This window comes from Platalea leucorodia, assembly GCF_965183815.1.
Source record: "Platalea leucorodia genome assembly, chromosome: 3".
NCBI lineage: Eukaryota > Metazoa > Chordata > Aves > Pelecaniformes > Threskiornithidae > Platalea > Platalea leucorodia.
The window spans coordinates 67,384,716-67,407,824 of record NC_138825.1 but is presented as its reverse complement, the minus strand read 5'-3'; the positions used below and the strand labels follow the sequence as shown (position 1 = coordinate 67,407,824).

Below are 23,109 nucleotides of genomic sequence, written 5' to 3'. Positions count from 1 at the left end.
AGATTCTTTCTATTTCATTGATAGCTAAAACCTGTCACACAAAAGCCAGTATCACCACCTTTCACGAGCAGCAGATAACCCCTTAGCAATATCTACCAAGATCCAAGTCTGGACATTTGGTGTCCAGAACAATGCAAAAATATTTCTCCCCCCTTTTAAAGTGCTTCATAACTTTTAGAAGGCATTAGAGAAACTTTAATCTGGGCTTACATTTCTGCTTTTCATACTAACTCCTAAATCTTGTCACTCATTGCAACAACTGCATCCTTTCTACCTTTTCTGTCTTTTATTCTCTCCATGACTGACTGCAAACTATCCTGAAACGGTCAAGAAAGTCATACAGGGCATGCAAAGATAACAGTAACAAATCAACAATTTCCAGTATTCTTGGTGAACGGACACTTTGCACGCCTTCTCTCCCAACTTAAGGAGTTTTATTTTGGCTGCTCTGTGACCTTATGGGACATTTTGAATGTCAATTGCAATCAAACTTGCCCAAATCCCCCTTAAGCTCCAAAGAAAAGCCAGAGAAGTAGGAATTGAGGCAAAGCTCTGTTCTCCTTCCAAAGACAGAGCACAAAGTGATTGCAGAGAGGGTATAAAACAGTACTAACTTTCTAAATGAGCATAAAAAAGGCTGAGCAAAAAGAATCAGGTCTCTTAGGACTTTTTGTAATACCATCAGCTGCTGTTAATACCTGCTCAAAACTGCTCTGGAGATTAACAACAACAACAACAAACCAACCCAAACCAAAACCCCAGAAAACCGCACAAACTGGCATTTTAAACCCCTCCATGAATAATAAATGGAAAACAGGTCAAAGTTAGAGCTGCCAGACTATAAGTCTAAAAAGTATATATATACACTGTACCGCTTCCAGCCATATCCTCATTGTTATTTATATAAGATTTTTTTTACCTTAGTGATCATGACCTTCCTCCTTTCCCAACCCCAACCTGGCACTGAAGAAAACAGGAGGGAGACTGTGGCAATGACACAGACTATTACACTTAATATTCTAATCCACTGCACCAGAAATGGGAGATTCCAGATACGATGCCAAAACTTGATCTGCCTGAACCATATGCAGCACTTCTAAGAAGATTAAAATATTTCATGACATTTCCTTTAACAGGACCTCATGTCCCTAAACAGCCATTTAGACTCTTACCTATTTTCTACTTCCAATTAGATAAATTATAATTACGATAAACTGATACACATACACACCCTACCTAAAATGATAGTATAGATCATTGGCCCCTATGTATGACTGATGATGTGAAATGATTTATTATCATAAAAGGTGTCAGAACTATAACACATATACTTCTGAACATTTGCAAAAAGAGTTATTTGATATGCCATCCCAGGTTGTTTCAGAATAAATGTGATCTTGTTCCACTCCACACAAAGCGAGAAAGAATTCAGGATTGACAACTGCAGCCATGAAGCCTGTCCCCCACAAAATGACCGGATCGGTTGTGTTTCCTTGGTTTTTGGGGGACTGTTGCATTCCAGTGTCAGAGCTGTTCAACTCAGTGGATGCTGTCAGCTTTCTTCTCCAACCATAAAATACAGAAGCCTGCTTATTCCTTTTAGTGAAAGGCGAGTCTCATGGACTCAGATTTGGAGCTTTAAATAGAACATCACGTGTTATCAGACTTGCAATAAAACTATCACAATTAGCTAAACTGAGAAGTAGTATCAGAAGAAGTCAGTTTTGGTTTTACTTCTGTACTGACAAAATGAAGTAGACTGTGTTGTCTCAGGTCCTGCTATTCTGACCCTTTTAATTCTCATACCACTTGAGTGAAGACTCTCAAAGGCTTTGAAAACACATTCCTCATTTTTGCCCATACACAGAAGTTTCTGGTTCAAAAGCATACGTTTTAGAAAGAGAAATAGCTATTCCTGGGAGTGCAAAATCCACCAGAGGGGAAAACAAGGGGACGAGGGAGGCTGGGTGACCTGTACAGGTACAATCACACAAGTGACACCACATTAGAAGCAGGTTTGCAGCTCTTTGGAGAGCTGCAGACTTTTGGAAGAGCTGGAAGTGCTTACAGAACCCCGAGTCCCCCTGAATGAAAACAGAAGTCAGCCTCCAAACTCAACAGACACCCAGTATATTCCCCTTACATACAACACTAATTGTGTTTAAAGCTCTAGTTTTAAGGAAAACGTATTGCCCACAGCTAGGAAAATAAGGAAAGGAATGGCCTCACTCAAATCTCCTTTGTCACATTTCTGGCTCTGACCCTTGGTCAGTTGATCTACCTTTCTCATTCCTTCCCCATGCCTCCTACATCGCCTAGCTTCATATGGACACAGATGGTTTCCTCTGCAGTTTTGATTCTTTTCATTCTCTGCAATTCATATCCATTACAAAAATGTATGCAAAATATGTTCCCTGTAACAACTCTCATGCTGCTTATTGGGAAAATATTCAAACATGATACACATTTTAAAAGTACACTATTTCTGTAATCTTCTAAAAGAACCACTGGAACTAATCTTCTCCCAAAGAAGAGAATAAAGCCTGTGTGAGATTACTTCAGGCTCCACAGATATCAAAGAGAATAAACCAGGAAGTGAAATAGATACAGTATTTGTAATTCCATTATTGAGAGGCACAGAGAGGAAAGATTTAAATAATTTATTTTTCTTTTCACAGTGGAAAAAAAAATAAGCATGGCAACAAAGCCTGATTTAAGCTACCCTGGCAAATACCAGGACCATCTAGTAAAGCACAGTTACAGCCATGAAACGATACTGGAGTCACTTTTGTGCCTCTAAAAGCAATTAGCTCTCTAAAAGCATCAGCTCTTATCATGTTAAAGGACCTATTAGTTAGACCTATAACCCTTTTAGTTGCAAATATTAAGGCCTACAGCACAATTCAGTACTTTTGTTTATGCTTGAAGGAAATTGGCAGACTTTCATAGGCAATTTATTACAATATAATCCTTACATTCAGAATAAATTGTAAATGAATTTGTATGAACATTCTCAAACAGCAGGCATGGAAATCCATGCAGGAGCCTCAAGACCTTCTGTAAGGAAACTGTTTTCATTATCCAAACAAAGCACCAGTAAAGACCCACTAAGTCAAAAGTGGATAAAGGTGCTCTCAGAGAAGCCAGAGCAGAGTGGGAAAGGAGGAAGCAGAGCCACCTGCAGAAAGGGCTGAGGAGAGCCGCACGGGCACGGCAGGCTAACACCCAAGTACACCAAGGGATATGGGTCTGTTCAGAAACTGAAGCAAAACGTCAGAGAGGATGCTTTTAAGAAGCATCCTTAAAGGCAAGGGGATAGGAGAGAGGGAGGCCTCAAGGACACCGCAAGGGATGGACAATCTGGGTTTAGTTCAGGCTCAGCATGAGGAAGGAGGTGATTGCAACCTGCTTCAAAAGGGGTCGCTGGGATTTCACCTGCTCTCAGAGGAGCTAACACGACAACGCTGCAGGTGTCTCCGCACGAGGCCAACCCGCCCTGAGGAGCTCCTCTGGCAGGAGCCAGGCAGAGTGTGCCACGGCAGAGGCGGAGGGCAATGCAGCTCTGCCCTGGTCCAGCTGTTTCCTTCACACGCCCTCCCCACAGACTCACCGCACAAACAGGGCAGCCGCAAAGTCCACTGTCACCTCAGCAGAAGAAAAGGGATTGAAAAGGGCATTCAGTCACAATTCTTACTTTTTATCTTTGAGGGCAACTGCTAAAGCCATGAGCCTTTTCAATGCCTGCTTTCCTACCAAATTCCTTCTTCTAAGCAAATATTCCTGGGAAATACCTGTTCCTGGGGTGTAACAACTGAACTGTCTGCAGCCTTCTCTGTTACCTACACTAAGGAGCACTTCCAAAGGCTTGGTGTCCTATGACCCAGCAGGAACCCCACTAAATAAAACAAAATTAGATTAATATACTCCCTTCCCCTTGGTATTTCTGGTAGTTTTTAAATGTCAGTAGACAACCAAGCATGCAGGAAGCAACCCAGGACCACAGATTCTCTCCTTCCCTCTCCCCCTTCGCTGCCACCTCTGTTTTCTGAACATCGACAAACAAGATACAAAGTGTAGTTTTTCAGTCAAGCTCTCTGCAAAGCTTTACTGGTTCTTGTAGGCTTAAATATGTCCCTTCACTTACAAATTAAATATACAGATTTACAGCTACCAATTTGAATATACAGATGCATTCATGTGCAAGTTTGGAAACTAGTGGTAGCCCTGACATAAATGCCTGGTCTGTAATTTAAAAGCTCCAGCTGCTTTGTTGTTTCATCACCACAGCTTAGAAAAGAACCCTTCCACCCACAGCAGAAACGCCCTATAACCCAAGATGGAGGTGACACCAAGGAAGGAACGACATGTTTTCTGATGTGTCAGGTTCTAGAGGAGTGATGGGGAGGGGAAGCCAGATTACCCACAGTAATGAATCCATTCTCACAGTCTGGGTCTCCCTCGACAGGATCCCACCCATCACTAAATGCCTACGGCAGCGTTCACTACTGTGCTACCTGCCCACAAGGTCTGAGCATCAGCACTGGAATACAAAAACAAAACTTCCAACAGTACGGATTTAAAAGAGGTTTTGTTTTGTTCCAGGAGAGAGGAAAAACAAAGAGAACATAATGCAAACCAAACAATAGGGGGAAAAACAGAAAAGAAACAAACACTGGAAACTAAGAAAAAGTAAACAAAACACACAAATTAAATACCAATGATTTAACAGGAACAATTGTTCAAAATTAAAAACAAACCTAAAAAAAATCCTATGTGTATTTTATTACTAGTTGATCACAGTTTTACACATGTAATCCTTGTTTCTCATTTCCACTAACAGCATTACATTTGTTTTGTTCTTTACTCTTAGGTCTGATTCTTTTTTGGCATAAGCATTCTCCTTTCCATGTAGGTACGTGGGCAGTGAGTTCATCAGAACTTAACATGGTCACAGAAGACTGTCATCATATTTTAAGGCAGCAAGAGGAAATGTTCAAGACTGGTCAGAAAGCGAAGGCTGACAGCCACTCCTTGCTCTGCAGCTGAAAAAAAAATGTGCTGCTAGTAAAATGAGAAAAAAATTGTTTCCAGAATTATGGAAACGGAAGAGCAGAAGAGCTCTTACCAACTTTAGTTTAAATTACACTCATCAAAAAGAGGATGCAGGCAGGGACTGCGAGAATTCTGGGATTTAAATATTAAATACTGGTAGTAATTAAAAAAAAGTAATTTTTTAGATTTATAAATTATTTAAATGATAATTCTTAATAGAAATTATTTAGGAAAATCCTTTGTTTTCCTTCCTAACCAACACCCTTTTCTTTACCAGCATCTTACAAACATGAGACACACCAGTTTCTAAATCAACATATAGGTGCCACCTACGGTTTTTCAGCTGATAACGTTCTCCATGATTATTGTTCTAAAAAGGTATCAGTCTATTTTGGAAGATGTCAATCAGTTATATAAAGCAACATCAATTTGTCTTTTCAAAATTATTGCACCACTAATATTAGCCATAACTCTTACCCTGCATTCCCAAAAAAAACACTTCAGTAGAGGGTTAACTGGCAGCAAAGAATGCAAAAATTACATGGTACTCTTTTAGCTTTCCCCATGTATCTAGAGGTTAAATCCCTGACTTTAACTTTAGACATATTCCTTTGTGTAAACAGGGTAAAAATAGCACTTACTTGTAACACTAAGTAGCTATGATTACAGACCCCAGTAATAATCAAGGAAAATGAAATACAATGCTTCGCATATAACACATTAAACATGAAATAAGGCACAATCCATATGCAGATGCTTCTATAAATACAAATTCATATTTTCTTTTGCCGTATGTACACACACTGTCTCCAAGAAGAACAAGAGCAATGTTATGCACTCCTGAGTATTACTATCCGTGATTTTTAGTTACAGGACCAAGCTCCCAATGCTAGATATCTGTACTTCCCCTTATGAGACGCATCTTCTACAAATGAATACCATATGTTTTTATACAGTATCATATCTACACAGGAAAAAAACCCAACTTTTGCTGCATGCAATATTAAGTCACATATGAAAACTCCATTTTAATTAATTTGAAAACATCATATTATGACAGTGACCTAAGCCTGGAATTTGGGGGGAAGAGGAGGGAGGAAGGAAAGACAGCCTGAACGGGCCTGACCTGGGTGCACAGAGCAGAGACGTTTCTGGACAGTGAAGGGAACAAGGTGTGAGGCAAACCAGAGCAAAAGCTGCAGGGGACCCCGCAAGCCCTTCACTCCCAGCTCCCAGGCTGCACTGCCCAACCACTCGGTCCCATCCTAGCCCTCACGTCACCTCGCCACACCGGGCAGGACCCCGCTGGCTTTCCAGCTCTGAAGTGCTCCCTGGTGCAGCCTAAAAATTAGGGAACCAGCACATACCAACGGTGCTGGGGAGGTGATGAAGGGACTGAACATCTCTGGGCCTAAGCCCAGTGACAAATACATCCTTTGACCTCAGGCAGGGTGACACAGTTGCGCCTCTTCCTACCAGAGGCATTAAAGTAAACCTTTCTTAATATTTTCTGCACTGAAAATGCATATTTGCAACCTTAAAAAATTCTTTGCATGCAAGAAATATTTGATTCTATAAGTAGCCAATTCTATCTCAGAGGATAAAGAATAATTCCCTTGCCAAAATAACGGACCTGGACAAAGCCTTACATCTACAAAGAGTATACAAGTGCAGACAGATTGACACAGAAATGAAATCATACACTTGTCAGCATCAAAAGGGTTTAAAACCTACAATGTAAGTCAACAGAGCAATGGCAAAGGAAGCAGAAACTCTGTAACAGAAAATTTACAACACATTTTACCATAAAGATGAGGAGACTTTCAAAGAAAGACAAATGCCCGTATACCTAAATTATACTATTTTCTCAATTCTCTAAATGCAAAACTTGTGTGTACTTTACAGCTTCTGCCACCCTTGTTGGGTGTTTTCACTGGAGGTGCTCAGATCTCCTTCCTCTTTGAAAGTCAGGAAGGTACAACGAGGAATTTAGGGATATTTTCATTGACTGTGCCCACTAGGCAACGGACCTAATTTTCCCCTTTTCACTGTTTCGTGACACCTCACTTGGAAGTAAATCAGTTAGAATGATTTGTACAGTGCCCTCTCAGAACAAACATGACTTTTTATTACCAAGTTCATACACTATTGTTTTAGACGACGAGGTAATACACTGAAGCTGCCTCTTCCCCAAGAGTGCCTAAGTAATGCTCTTTGGCTCCAGTTCCTTCTCTGCTCACACAGGCTTCACACCAGTGCAACCTCAGAGTGCCCCGGGGGGATGTCCCCGAGGGTGACACCTCAGGGCCACCCCACCCTTTACAGTAACTTGCAACAGACAGCAGACGCCACCCTTTGAGCACCCTTCTCAGAGCAGCCTAGATCCACACCCCAAAACAACCATGTGCCAGACCCTGGGATCTCCCCATCCTTTACAGGCAGACCCCTCCAAAGACAGCACAAGCAGTAAGGCAGCCAGTCTGTTGTACACCCAGTCTGATTTGGGGGAAAGGGAAAGGTATCTCTGTTTGCTAGGAGAGACTACATGGGAAAACTCCAGCTACTAGGACTGCCAGAGGACTGTGTGGTAACACTGAGCAGAGCCAACTAGATGCACGACTGAAGCAGGCCACCAGCCCAGTGCTAATCACCACTCTCTGCAGCCACAGCAGGGAATAATTCTTTATTCAGAAAGAGTGATGGGTCTACATCCATGGAAAGGGCATCAACACCACCTCAGCACTGCACCTCCAGCCAACAGCTAGGCTTTCTTCCACTGGAGGTCACCAGCAGACATCCAAAGTAACACAGTCACCCTTGGACTTGGAATGGCCGTTGTCATTAGTTTTTCCTTAATCTATTTTAATTCTAGAGGTCATTAGGAAAACACCTGCAAGGCATCCTTTAACGGAATCAGCATAGACAGAGTCACATCTGTCCAGTAGTTATCTACACATGAGCCTGCCACAGCTGGATATGCCAGCCACCTTGCCCTTCTTCCAAACTATCAAGCAAGAGAAACGGAGGCAGGCAGACCTTGGTGTATCTAGCAGAAGGAACATGCAAGACATCTTGCTCATATCCCCTTAACTTCAACAATTTCCCCAGTATTGTGGAGAGCTCACTCAAGACAGACAATGAGCAAGCAAACTCCCACTTGCCTAGCAGCAGCAACTTGGCAAAAACCATGCAAAGCAAGTCCTTTGAGAAAGCAAAACCTGTGGCATGACGGATCCTTGGTAACAGAAAAAGAAAGCAATACCCTCTTCTGCTCGTAAGGGTCACAAGCCTCCTCCTTAAGAAACTAAATGGATATGGATGTCCTTTTAGTAGCCTGGCACAGCTGATTGTCCCATGACCCCTCACTGCAGCAGGACTCTCCCACCCTTCTCACATGGCAACCAGTTGGAAGCAGACTGGGTGGCACGTAGACCCACAGAGCCTGAAAACCATTAAGGTGATGGTGGACTTCCTGAGGTAAAATTGTCAAGCTACTGTTTGACAGACCACCTTGATGGACAACTATCAGTGCAGGATACAATGTACTCTGGGATCAGGACGCAGGCCTGGCTCTGCACCTCCAGAGCCAACGAGGCCAGCCACAAGTCAGCTTACATATCAATAAATGAATGTCCTTCTCTTGAAGATGACATGGCACTTTGGGAGTTATTGTAAGTAATTTCCTTGTTTAAAGTACTAGCAATGGCTTCTCATGACAGCCCAAGCCTGAAACGGGACAAAGGATCATCTCTGGCTAGCTCAGAACAAGCCACAGAACCAAAGTAACAGTTAGCAATAAAAATCAAACCTTTAAAATACCACGATTCCCTCACTGGTTACTATAAGCTGCAAAAGTGTTCCTCCTACTTGCAAAAGCATCTTATGCTTTTAGGGTATGTTTCCCTGAACAGTTTTAATTTTCCACCTTAATTCAAAAAATCTAACTTCATACTAGTATTATGACTCAGATAAAGTTCATCAGTCTTCAGAAGAATCTTGCTATTACTTAAACTACAGGTAAGTGAGCAAAAGTTCTTAAAAACAGAGAGAAAATCATTCACTAATGATCTAAAGAATATATTGGCATAAATGTATCTTTCAATTAAAAAATGAGGAATGCATCTAAAAAATAAATTGAAGGGTAAGTACAAAACATGTTCAGCAATTCCAGAGTCCTACAAAGGTAGGATAATGTCTACTTAAACAGAAACAGAGATTAGTTTCTCATGTCAACAGTGTGGTGGTATAATAGAAAAACTTACTTGAGTAAGTCACCTTTGAAGTGTTACATGCAAGTGACAGGTGAACAGCCTTTGTAATTATTGGAACAATGGTGTGTAAAATGAGAAATTGTCCAGTTACTTTTCATTTCTAGACTTCTGACTTCCCAAATATTCTTAAGAACAGGTTGTTGGTTTTTTGTTTGGTTTTTTGTTGTTGTTGTTGTTGTTTGTGTTTTTTTGTTGTTTTTGTTTTTGGTTTTTGTTTTTTTCCCCAAAGATCACATTATATTGTGGGACATCTGATAGATACCAGAAAACTTTTTTAATTTTAAAGGGTTTTAAGCAGTCCTACGCTATTCTGAGTGTAAGAGACTCCCATTATTTCAGAGATATTCATTAATGGATGATGTTGCATACTGCAACAAAAAGCCTCCCAATCCTCATTTGCAAGTTGAATAAAAGAAAATGAAAGGAAAGGAAAATAAAACAAATCTTAAGAAAGAGGTTAATATGCATATCTAGAAAATGACATGTATGCTCAGATGGAATGAAACCATCACTCCATAGAAAGCAGAAATCAAATCCATAGAATTCCAGATCATCTATTCATATACAACCATATATACTTATGTAATGTATGTATTATAGAATGGAAGCAAAAAAATCCATCCAGAGAAGAACTTCTAGTCTTAATTAAAGGAAATCAGAACTGTAGAAAGAAATTTATAGCAGAGCAATAAAAGGGGCTTTAGGTCAAAATTTGTTGCCTAGAGCAACATTGCTAGCCAAAAACTGAGTGTTCCTAGCCAGCAAGCTGAATTACAGCTATAGCTGTACACAAAATTACACAAGTCAGTATACATTGTAAAAACAAATAAAGGTATTTACCAGTACACTCACGTAAAAAATGTTTGCATGTACAGGCACTAAGATTATCTACAGCCTTACCTATAAAGAAGGTTGCAAATAAAATGGAGGGGAAAAAAAAAACAAAACCAGTATATGCAGATGTGACCTTGATTCTTCTACTTAATAAGAGCAGCATGTCCTACTAGTGATTTGTGCAAGATAACCTACTTTGAGATGTATCCGTTACCCGACTGAAGGTCCTTTGGATCAAAGTTGAGTTACATTTTTATACAAAAATACCCATCTGAGAAGGCTTGGAGGGTGAGAAAGAAATAGGGTTTCAAAAACCTCCAGGAGACTAACATAACAGAGCACGGTACAAAAGGCACCAACCTTGTCCAGAATCAGAGGTTGTGCACCTGTGTCAACACCATACCACACCCAGGGGAAAAAAAAGAAACAGAACCAAAAGACCAAGCCAGGCTGAAGGAAAGGTTTCTCAGCCTATGCTCAAACCCACATGAATACAGCGACACAGCTATCCGACGGGGTCATGCTGGTGCTGGGCTAAGGTCTGAGCACACTGCAGCGGAGATGTGCCCCAAGAAAGCCGCCACTCAGCACATCCCAGTAATCTGTTTCCCAGGAGCAATGCTGGCATTCATAGGGGAGGGAACACCCCCCGGCTAAAAGACAGCCAAGAGCCTGGCTCCAGGCTCCTACAGAATTTTACATACAAGATCAGATTATAATACACAATTTGAAAGGTTTGAAAAGACTGGCACATAAGGTTGCTTATGCTGAGTGCTTTGTCATCCCATCCCATCCCCTGCCCTGCTTCTCACTGGCATGGCCCTGTGCAGCCGTACTGACCGACAGTCTGGCTCCAGATCGATTTTTCACCCCAGCTAACTGCTAGCTGCTAACTAACAGGATCTCGCTTAGCAACTTCCTCAAAAGTATACAACAAAAACTGAATTTATGCCTAATCTGAACATCAGAGATTAAATATATACATATACTTAAAATTAAGAGAAATTATAACAACCTATACGGAGGTCTGTGTTTAGTGAAATCTATATCAAATAATCCAGCAAATGGACAGTGAGCAAAAACATGTAAGCGAATGTCTCCCTTACACTCCCTAATACAGGATGACAAAACTTTCTTAAACAATCACTTCAAAAGCTCAGGCAAGGCCCCAAAACCAAACCACTGTGACACATCACACAGATTTTAATACCACACATCTTCATAAGCTCTTTTCTGATTTGAAGTACAAAGTGCCAAATACCAGCTTTCACAGCATGAAGCTCATAAAGTTTCCCATAAACTTGCATAAGCAGCTCCCACTTACTAGGAGAAAAAAAGATCATGTTTTAGTTTGTTCTTGTATGTACCATCCACAGTAAGAAGTTCAAGCAAATACAGCCTTCTTCTTAGCTTTCACCCCAAAGGAGAACAAGTACCACGGTGTAAATATCCTTCTCTGAAAGGAGAAGGCAGGCAGAATTTGGGTCACTGGAGAGATGCTTGGACATTTTAATTAGTATTAATATTTTCAATGACTTATATTTGTATGTCTTAGATATTTAATGTCTTAGTCTTTTTTATCCTTAAAACAGAAAATATTGCTGCAATGAAAAGTTAGGTTGTGTTTCCTATAGGAAATCATATGAGCTTTTCTGATTATACATCTCATTTTTGATACTGTTTTGATGTACTGCCTTGGGCACTATGAAACCAAAGTGATTCCTCTGGTGCAAAGTTCAGAGCAAAGAAAGGTGTGTTTAAACAAGGCACAAATCATCAAGCTTTCAAGAGCTTATCAACTGACAACCAACCATAATTTAGAAACTGCACTTTAATTTACCTCATTACAGTGTGTGGGAATCCAAGCCGGGCTTTTGTTTCTTTTGGTGAGGCAGGCTGCACGATGCCACACGCAGACGACGAGGGGAAAGCAGGTTATACACAGCTCTGTAAGAGGAGTGCAGGTGTTCCCTGCCGCGCAACGTACCTGGATCCCAAGGATCTCTTCTCACATCGCAGCCTGCCTTGTGCAGGTAGAGGACATGCACCGGACTGAATCACTGAGTGGTATGAGTCAGGACTAAATGACCCAGAGATGAAGCTTACGCTAGCTTTAGGGTGGCTGCTAAAGGACAAGATGTACCTGAACTGACTAAAAACCTGTCAGTACAAAGTTAAGCCATCAAATATCTTTTTAACAAATCTGAACCAATGGAGTTAAATTATGTCAGATGAGCCTCTCACAGGATGGAGCCATAGCCAGTACTAGGACTCATAAAAATGAGTTATCTTGTCAAATCACAGCCCCATAATGATCACATTATGCTGGCACAGATGCAGGCTGCTGCCAGAGGGTTCTGTCAAATCCCCCTTTCCTGTAGGTTTCCATCACCTCCCTTGTGCCAGCACTGTCACTGATGCAGTCACTTGCTGAGCTAGGTTAAGAAACCAATCTGTCTGAAAACAACACTCGCAAAAAAATATGGCTTTCAGTCGGATCTTTTTCTTTTTTGATCCAGCTCAACCTACTTCATTCAGCTCAGAAATGCCAATGCCAGGGCAAGAAAAACATTAGGAAGGTGTAGGTGAGAGATGGAAGGAAACCTACTTTCAGTGATGTCCCCACTCTTTTCAGCCTCCACTTACCTCAGCCTAATATGGCCATGACCTGCACCCACTGTCACTGGGCATCAAAACTTCTGCTGGTTCAGGACAAGCCTTAGGAGGCCCCCTGAGATGCAACAAAAAAGTTTCAGGAAATAGTGTGGCATCTCTCTCCTGAGATAATACTTTCAACAGAAGATATTCCTCAAGTCTATCCGAAATACAGGCTTCTCAGGAGAAGCTGACACAGCCAAGCCATCAGAACGAGTTTAGTAGGACACGAAAGCGCACTCTCTAAATGGGTTGTAATGATGGGGATAACTATTCCCACAGCAATAACACCATTACCAGTGTTCTCTTCACGCGGTGGGGCTCCAGAAGCTACACTACGGAGCTGTTAGATCTATCACCCTCTGAGCAACTGCCGAGAAAGAAAGCGTCTTCCACTGGCCCGTGGTAACCGTGGCTCTGGTCTCCCGCTGTGACCGGCCAGTGAGTCACGGCTGCGTGGACAACAGCACTCACCAGGGCTTCCTTGCTGTTCAGTAGCTGAGGCTTCTGGTTACTGCTCCAAGCCTCTTGCTTTGTACCTGGGATCACAGACTCGTAACCACAACTATCACCACGACCACTCTGTGACTCCTTGGGCCACTATGAGCCTACAAGACCTTTCTGCCTTATTTGTACAGCTAAAATCTAACCTTGCACTCTCTTAAACCACGAGCAAAGCTCCCTGTTACCTCTGGATATAGTATACTTCTGGGCCTTGCTTTTGTATTTTATTAAAGGCAGAGAATTTCTGATAGAGACAATATATCATCAGTGACCTTGAGTCCCGCCAACTATTGTTCTGACAATTACACAGAAATCAGCTAAAAACAATCAACTGATTAAAAACAATAAAAATTAAACAGTGTATTTTACTAAGTGCATATCACTCCACATTGACCAAACAATTCTCACACATCCTCCCAAGTATTTTCCTGGTTTTCAAATAGGGAAGTGAAGTCAAAATATCTGACTTCCCTAAGTCAGAGTAAAAGCTGTCTGGGTGGTTTAGGGACTGGTGGACAGGAAGAAGTAGTCTCAGGAGTGGTAAATTGAAGATTTGTACTGATGCTAAATCAAGCAAAACATGGCAACTGTTCTGCTGCAGTTTGGCACTAAGTATGCGTGATAAGGTATTAATTTATTTGCTGAAGACAGCATTATTCTTGCCTTGTTGCTTTCTCATGTGTGGTGTACCTTTGACCATATTTCTAAGCATGCTAAAAATATTCACATTTGCTCCTCCTCAACTACTTCACCCCAAACCATTTTAAGTCCTCCAACAATACTGGGGGCCCTGCAAATGAAACATTTCTGACACATTTTTATTGTCATCTTTTGGCCTAAGAAGCCTCCCTAGGAAAGAAGGATGTTGTGGAAAGATGACAGATAAAATCTCTGAAATTCTCATTAAAGCATTCCTAGGCTAACAGGACTGGGATGCTGTAGCAGGAAAGGCAGGGAACAGAGTCACAGAACAAGGGGGAATATTGAGCAGCTTATCCTCACGGGAAGGTACGACCAGGGAAGTAGCAGTTTCTGTGCACACTTTTATTCCATTGTAATACAAGAGAGCTGGCACAAAACAATGACCAAAGAATAAGTTCATGGTTTCAGCTTTTTGGGGAGCACAGAGGGGTAAACTGCTTAGGTGCTCAGCCCATATGTTGCTTGGGGTATCACCAAAAATAAACCTCAGAAAACGATGGCTACAATTGTACTTACAAAATAAATCAAGTCTATTTATTTTGTACACATCCAAATACTTTAAAAACCAAAAACCCTACTTTTTTTCCTGTTTGTTTGGTTATAAGTATTTAAATTCCCTGCCTGAACATGATTATTTCGAGATCAACACTCCAAGGCAGAGGCAAGTTCATTGCAAAAAAGCAGCCGTAACAAAACAGTCCACTGTCACGTTGGAAATACTCAAAACTTACGAGTGTGGAGTTTTTCTTCCCCTAGCCAAGTTGATTTACCGAGGAGTCTGGAGCAGCAATCAGTGACCCACATGTAACAGGAATCTGCAATGCCACTCACAGCAGGAACCTCACTGTATCACTTACTGTAATTACAGCCTCTGTTTAGCTGCACTATTCTGATTCATAGAAGAAAAAAAATGAAGGTGCGTACTCATTTGCTCTAGTAAAAAAGCATTAACCATAGACAAAGGTGCTGGCATTGCAGATGTTACCAAAACACGTATGAGTAGCCTTTTAAAACATTGCAGGTTTCAGCTCCAGCCTCTCCAGTAGCAGTTATGAAACGAGTAAAATACTGGCAATAACAATAGATTAAAACACTTTTTAATCGAGTGCCAGTATCAGCAGATTGAAAATGCCATTGGTCTTATTTGAAAACAAGTTCAATTCTGCTCTTCAAAGAAAAAGAACTTAGAGAAACAACAAAAAAAATATTAATTTGATACCACATTTAGAGCAGATGTTGGAGTTCAGATGTACACAGCTCCTCTGGCACTTTGCTCATCGGAAGTTCAGTTACGTTCTAATTTTGCATAAAGTCTACATGCTTATAACAGCACATCTAGTAATACATTGTATTATGCTCTGTATCATCTAGATTTGTACACATACAGGAAAAAAAAAGGAAAAGCCCTTAATTAAAATGTTCAAAAGGCCTTTATGCTTCACATTCCTTATAGCTAGACAAGCATGACATCTCATTCTCTGTATCTCATTAAAACAAAAAAGAAAGCCTATATACCGAGGGCCCCGATTTTCCTCTTTTCTGTTATGAAGCTCCACTGATTCAGCACAGTTATTCTCATTTTATATCTATTTAAGGGCCTGACCCAGAGCGTAACTGAATAGACTGTTTTCACTGATAGCGAAGGGCGTTAAATCAAATCTACATCCACGACGCTGAATAATCTAGGTCACTCAGTGAACTCGGCTTGTTGAAATAATGTTGTTTTATCATACTGACAGATACTAAATGGATGTCTAAGTGCAAGAAACAGTGACTACATCTACACAATGAGGACTGCACTGAAAAAGAAGAGCTTGAGCTGATCCAGGGCTCAGAAAGGACATGCAACTCAAAGCGAGTTCCACCCAGATGCTTAGAAAAACAAGACAGCATGACTGCAGTACATACAATTGGCTGAGGTGGTAATTAGCAGCAAGGAAGTAATTTTACCTGTGTAGGTGACGCTCATGAGACTGACACTGAAGTGCTGCATGTAATTCAGGCTGGGGGGTGAAGGAGAAGCAAAGTAGCAGGGCAAGTGTAAAGAAGGATGCTGAAAATGCTGAATAAAAGTGTCACAAAAAGAATTTTCAGACTGAAGAAACAAAGAGACTCAAAGAGAATTATTTGCTCTGTCTACCAAGATAAAATTGAGCAGCAACCTGACAATAGCTAACAGGCACTAGGAGGGCTTTTTAATCGATTGGAAAGACACAGCAAGAACCAAAGGCAGGAGCAAGATAAATTCAAAGAAGAAACAAGGTGCGAACTGGGGGAGGGGGGAACCTCATGAAGAAGGAATCCGGAACCAAGGAAGCAGGAAACGTTGAGATACCACATCTTGCTGTCAGTAGATCAAGTTATTGGGATTAATACACCAGTAACTAAGCAACACATTAAGGGTCTGCAGTATACTACATATTTATACATGCATGAAGTACAAAAGACACAAAAGCAATGCTAAATAAAGCAACTTAATGTATTTTTGCCTGTCAGCTCTATCTGAAGACGTTGGTAGGCATTGGACATTAAACACTGTTCAAATTAGTAGGCGAATCCAAAGCAGGAAAGACTTTTCTAATGCATTTAGATAAAGATTGTGCTCACGTAGAGCCTGGAAACTTAGCAGACAAAAAGACTGCTATGATTTTGTAAAGTCAGTCATGGTGTGACAGATCTTTGCTTTGCAGAAGCAAAGCAACGCATGGAAGGCACTGTGCTGAGTCATCCATACCGGCATCACGAACGACAGGTTACAGGGGTTAGGAACAACAAATGCTGTGATGATATGGAGAACCCAAAATCTGTGCTGTACTAGCAGATTGCAAATTAAATTGCAAAAGGCTCCACCAACTTAAGTCAGTTGTGAGTAATCAGCTTGTGAGTTTTTTGCTTGTACACTGAGCATTACATGTACCCCTAACAGTGCTTTAGTCCTTCATACTGGATTTCACTGGATTTCAATTCCAAGAGTGAGTCACTGGGGGGAAAACAGGGGGAAAGGAATGAAAGCTTTTCTCTCTGAAAGAATGGAGACGAAAACTGCCCTTGAAAAAAAGCATGAATTCATGCTTACTACTAGATTTCTTCTTGGCTTAAGATGCAAACTATTAAGTCTTCAGATTAAACTGAGCAAATATTTGAACAATGAATGAGGCAGATTATTCTAGTAAGGAAAGAATAAACTCCTCTTGTATGTGTGATTTGTAATGTCTATTATGGTCAATGCTTTAAAAAATCATATATTGTGGGCAATTCATAGCAGAAGTCTTTGTCATTTTTCCAAGCTCAAAGGACATCTATCATCTGGTTTCTTTCTCAGGGAGATCAAGCAATGAGTGAACTATTTAGACCACAGCTGTCTGTAGAAAACACGAAGTATTTTCTGCCCCTCACTTGTCACCCATCCTCACAGTGAACACAGATGCTACCACTACTAAGTTAGTAAAGCCCATATTTACAAAGACATCTAAAAAGAAATATTTTGGTTTATGCAGACTTACACAGTAACCCACCAAGAAGGGCACTTCTCTACAGCAAAACCCAACTGAGACCCCCTGGTTTCACTGTCACACAGATCCAAGCATCAGCTGCCATCTCCCCGAAGTCATGTGGATTCAGCAATGAAGCAGGACCGCAGGCCCTGGCTAGCGGGTGTCACTTGAAAGAGGAGACCTGAGGCAGTGGCAATCTTCTCTCTTACAGTAGCTAAGGATTACAGCAATCTTTTCAGAACTGGTCTGGGGTTTAGTTCCACCTCAGGGAAACTCAACTGATCGTTCTCATTTTGCAAGTACTACCAGCAAACCAGACGCAAGATTTAAATATGGCAAATGCCGCGTCCTGGGCTCTATGAAATGTTGCAGTCCTTCTTAAGAAGTCATTAGCAACACGAAGATTCACAGGCCCTTCAGGAACATATGCTGTTAAACAGGCACCGGCTTGCAAAGCTTCAAAACTCAAACTGGTCTTGCGGTGCAAGTTAGAGAAGCGCAGATGAAGCGGCAGCAAAAGCGCACGTGCCGGCTGCTGGTGAGCAGGCACGGTGACTCACTGGAAACAGACACAGGGAGGCTGTGACTCACACGACAATCTGGTGCAGCACGGGAGACAATACACAACGGCAGCCTCCCAGACAGGACAAAGGTATGGAGAGAAAAGCAAAGTCAACTTCCAGTGGCCACCACATTTAAAATCATTTATCTATTACTCAGTTTGCGTTTTAGGCTTGGCTCGTGAAAATGGTCTGTAACAGGAGTTTACCTGCCTCATCCCCTGGTACGCCTGCAGCTAGTTCTGCATGCACTCTGCATGCATTCACCTGTAGTTTTGCTATCTCTTGTACCCTATCCATTCAATACTCCAGACTTGGTCTTAGCCTTATAATCAGATTTTAAAAATGTTTTTACATACATATATATACAGACATACATATATGCATACACACACACATTCACTCACTCTACAGGACAGAAATAGTCCTGTAGAGGACTCTCTGGATGGCATTTGATTGCCTGAGGGTAAGCCCACGCAGCCATATGAGAAGACTGTTGTTATCTGAAACGCCTACATATGGAAGCAAATATGACACAGGACCTGCAGTCCTTTCTGCCACAGTAGATGGGGTAAAATTCCTCAGCAAGGAACCCAAATGGCACTGGAAGTCTATGCTTAAGGGTGTGGATTTCACCCTTCACGTGCGTGAGGGTGACGTGCCTACAAGCAGTCACTGAAACAGGGTCTTGGACTGAAACCTATCTGATTCACTCTTACTTTCCACAGTCCATATAACAACAAATGGTTTCATGGGAAAAACAAGAAGAAATGATTTAAAAGCTTGTGCACAGAGATGGTAAGGAGAAGGAGATGACATCAAAATGCAAGTAGCATGACAGCCAATAAAGCATTAGTGGATCTAATGGGTTAAAACTGGGAAGTGAGAAAACTGAAGCAATACAGAAGAGAGAGCTATTAAAATTGAATTTGATACTGGGTAATCTGCCTTTGTGATTTCTCTAAGGAAGTTCTTAGATAAATACTTAAGTATACCACAGAAGTCACACACAATCAATATTTACACTATACAAAGATATTCCTTTAACCGTTACTTTGAAGTAAAACATAAAATAAACTTCTCTATGGCAAAGATGACAGCTCTGATGCTATTTTGTGCATCACCACTGTCAAGGCAATATTCCTAAATTGTCAAACTTGGAAGTAATGACACTGAGGCTGTTGTAGATTTTAGCCTAGTGAACCAATGGTAAGGTAAGCCTTTCCTAAAGGAAATATTTCACAGGCACATTGTACCTTTAAAGGGCCAAACAAGAACAGAAAAGTAGCTCAACAATCTATGAGATCAGTAAAATTCTTAAGTCTTACGAAGCAAGACTTCTCATATGCCTGAAGGAAAAAATAAGTGGTTAGGAAGTATAGCCCTTTCCTAGGATGCCACTTTGTCTGGAGCACAGCCAATGTATCATTTTTTTCCAGGATGTACCAGTGCCACGCTTCCCCAGCCCTCCAAAGACAAAGCAATCTCTAACATGCACTATTTTGAACGCCTATGAAAAAAATAATTCAATATAGTTTCTCTATTAATCTTTCCAAAAGGGCTGCTTTATTACAGCTGGCACTGTATTCCATTGGCTTCCTAATATTCTGAGCCTTGTTAAAAATTACAGTGTTTTCAAATTAGCAGAGATATCCTAACCTAGATACTAAAAGTTGTTTTTATTTTGTTATTTTTAAAAAAGGTAAAACAAGTTCCAATTTCACACCAGTAATAAAATGCAGAATCTGGATGGCAGAACTAGTACACTTACACACTGTGCAGAACATAACGGAAGAAATTATTTCCAGCAAATATTTCGGAATTATACAGGTTTGGGCGTTTGCTCTATTATTATCATGAAGCTCTACACATCTTGGGAATGTTGATGAAGAAGGAAAGTAGTTAGAAAAATGGAAAAAAAAACCAAAACAAACCACAGAAGTACTACAATGTTTCAGAAAAGGTTGGTTTGTTTGTTTTTAAAAAGACGAAAAAATAACAAGTGGTCATTCCCCTCCCTCCCTGCCTGCCCCCATGAAAATAATATTCCCAACCTCTCTCACTTCAGAAGTGGGAAGACACTGGGAATCGAGGGCAGGAGAGAGCAGATGAATCAGGACCATGGAGTTGAGATCCTGGTTAATGAAATGGGAGAGACAGGACTGAGGTCCAAATTTAGAGTGGCACAGCAGAAAGGCAGAGAGGTGTCCTTTAGGATCTTAGTTTAACGAGCTAAATGGCAAACGTGTGGCTTGGAACACCGTAACACTGCCAGCAACTGAACTCAGGCAAACTAACTGTGGGAATCCCCTGTTCTGCGCAGCTTTAACGTACATATTTATTTGCTATAATTAAGGAAATGACACTGCTTTTCACATTTATTCCCCCCCCCCCCCCCCCCGCGCTCCCTTAATCCCACATCAGGACAATTTGTGAAGGATCACCATTACTTGCATGGCAATGTCTCAGTTTACCCAGGAGGCTGTCCCCAGGAGCAGCTGCAGAGCACCTGATGAGATCGCTGCTCCTAATGGGGCAGCGTTAGCATGGGAGAGAAGTTTCTAGGACACAGAAGGGCCCCCAGCGCTGTGCTCACGCACCTGGGGCCTCTGGGGACTAAGAGTAACTGCAGCTTAGAGCCACGTATCCAGGCAGCCCCGTGTTAAAGGAGGGAACCAGTCTTGACAGGTTACAGATACGCAGGTCCTTATTCAGAAGTTATGCCAAAGAGCAGGGAAAGTGGTTTTTATCCTGTCCCTCCTGCATGGGGAGTTTGAGGAGGGGTATGAGAAGTAAAAACACCACAGACAATAATAGAGAAGGTGGTGAATTTTGTGATTTTCTTGCAGAAATGCATATATTTTGCATTCAATAGTAAACAACTAGATCTGCAGTGCCCCTATATATGTAGCTAAGATGACAGCAGGACTTAAAGCCGGGCTGATAAATAACATTACTTACAGAGAAGGAAGTACCTCAATAAAAAGAGAGGCATGGCTTTGTGGTTCAAACACGAGGTAGGCTGTATTTCTCAGTTCAGTTCTTGCCTTTGCCGTGGACTCTTAGTGTGACATATCATGGTGCATCAGTTATCTTTTGTGCAGACTGACACACTTCCTTATATCTTCTTTTAATCAGACTATAATCTCTTTGATCAGACACGCTCTTCCTATGCATGCATGGAAGCAGTGTGCCAGTTTCAGTACCTTCCCAGTTTCGGCTGGCTTCTCAGCATTAATAAAAGTCCCATCTTTATCAATGGGACCTTTGTTGACAGTTTCAGTAAGGAAGAGACAAGACTGAATGGGCCATAAAGACAAAACTCTCCTTTCCACACAGCAGCCTCTCTGGTTATTGCTGTGGGAAAGCCAGCAGTGATTCTGCCTGTATTAAACACATGCTGTGAGGCACCAGGAGGTCCGGAGCCTTCACAAAAGCGAAGTTGGCTCGTTGGCCCGTTATCAGTTTCACCTTTTAAGCAAAATGACAAATGCTTTAAAAAGTTTATCTTGTCATTACCTGCACCTTCCTTCTGTTTATCTCATTAAAAAAAAAATTACAATGACGCCAAGAAGAAAGCCGTAAAGCGCAAAGAGTTTACATGGAAGCCTACGCGCTGCTCCCCACGAACAGCCTGACCGCGCAGACCCCGGGGCCCGGCTCCCCCGCAAGCCGCGGGGCAGCGCCCCGGCCCGCCCCCCACGGACCCCCGCCCCTACCACCGCACCGGCCCGGAACAGTTCGCTTTTAACACCCGCGAGGCGCTCGGGCGGCCGCGGAACCCTCCTCAGCTCCCGACACCTTGACAACAGCCGGCGCCTGCCGTTTGCACTCCACTCTCAGCAGCCCGGCAAAACGCCTGGGGTTTCCACGACGGGCAGGGGTCATCAGAGAGCGGGCGGGGGGGAAGGCAGGAAAAACCGTTTGGGAGGATGCGGGATGGGGAAACCCCACCAGCCCCCGGGGGCCGCTTCTCCCCGCACGGCAGCCTCCCGCTCCGCCGGCTCCGCTCCGCCGCACGGCCCGCAGAGCTGCGGCTGCAGCCGCTCCCGCCCCGCGGCGCCCGAGCGCACCTGCCGCCCGCCTGGGGCCGGGCCGGGCCGGGCCGGGCCGGGCAGCCCCCGCCGCCGCCGGCCCGGCCTCCCCGCGCCGCCACTCACCCGCCGGCGGCGCCGCCGCCGCTGGGGTGGTAGGCGGTGAGGACGACGCCGCGGGAGCCGGACCGCCAGCTCATGGCGTGCGCCGCCGCATCCCTTCTGCGGACGCCGAGGCGGAGCGGAGTGGGGCGGCCCGGCCGCGGCCCGGCGCGGCCCAGCCTCCCGCCGGCAGCGCGGCGGAGCAGCGCCGGGTGACGGCAGCGCTTCCTGCGGCCCGGCGGGGCCGCCGCCCCCCTCCGGCGGGCCCTGCCCCTCCTCCCGGCCCGGGCACCCCGGCGCCCCGCGGGCGAGGCGGCGGGAGGCGGCGGCGGCCGCTCACCGGCGCGGCGGGACCGAGCGGCTTCCGGCGGCGGCTGCCCGCGGCCTGCGCCTGCCGCCCTGCGCCGCACCGGCCGCCGGCTCCACCCGGGACGGGCCCCGGGCACCGGCGCCCGCCCGCCCCAGCGTTCCGCGGGCTTCCATGCATCCCGTAGCGCTACAAACCAGCGATCCTTCGCCGGGCTGGAGTCTGTTTCAAGGGATCGCGAAGAAATCAGTCAATTAAAGCAAAGTTGCTGCAGTTTCAGACCCGAGCAAGTCGGGGGGACGGCGGGTGCTGCCTGCCGCGGGGCCGCTGCGGCTGCCGCGGAGGCGGCTTGCCGGGCTGCCCTGCCGGGCTGGCAGCAAGAGTAAGGAGCGTGTGCAGCGTTCGGGGTTTGCTTCCTACATTGGCCACTTCAACGAATCTCAACATGATTCTGTGCTTGGTTTAACTTTTCATAGTCAAAAATGATGTTTCTTTGTTTGTTTGTTTGTTTGTTTTTAATTGCAAGGTATTGTTAAAAAAAAATCACAGCAGGTGATAGCGTCAGGCAGGGACACAAGGGGACTGAGCTGCCTC

At 43.3% G+C, this 23,109-nt stretch overlaps 1 protein-coding gene across 1 annotated transcript in view; it reads right to left on the bottom strand.

Annotated features, from left to right (window-relative positions):
• ARHGAP18 (Rho GTPase activating protein 18) overlaps nt 1–22,306 on the bottom strand; it is a gene marked incomplete at both ends in the record, with an annotated part of 68,519 nt that extends 46,213 nt beyond the window's left edge. The window contains one exon of the mRNA XM_082305438.1: nt 22,233–22,306. Coding sequence (XP_082161564.1) covers nt 22,233–22,306 — 74 coding nt within the window. The remainder of the gene's footprint in view (nt 1–22,232) is intronic.
• Between the last annotated feature and the right edge of the window lie 803 nt (nt 22,307–23,109).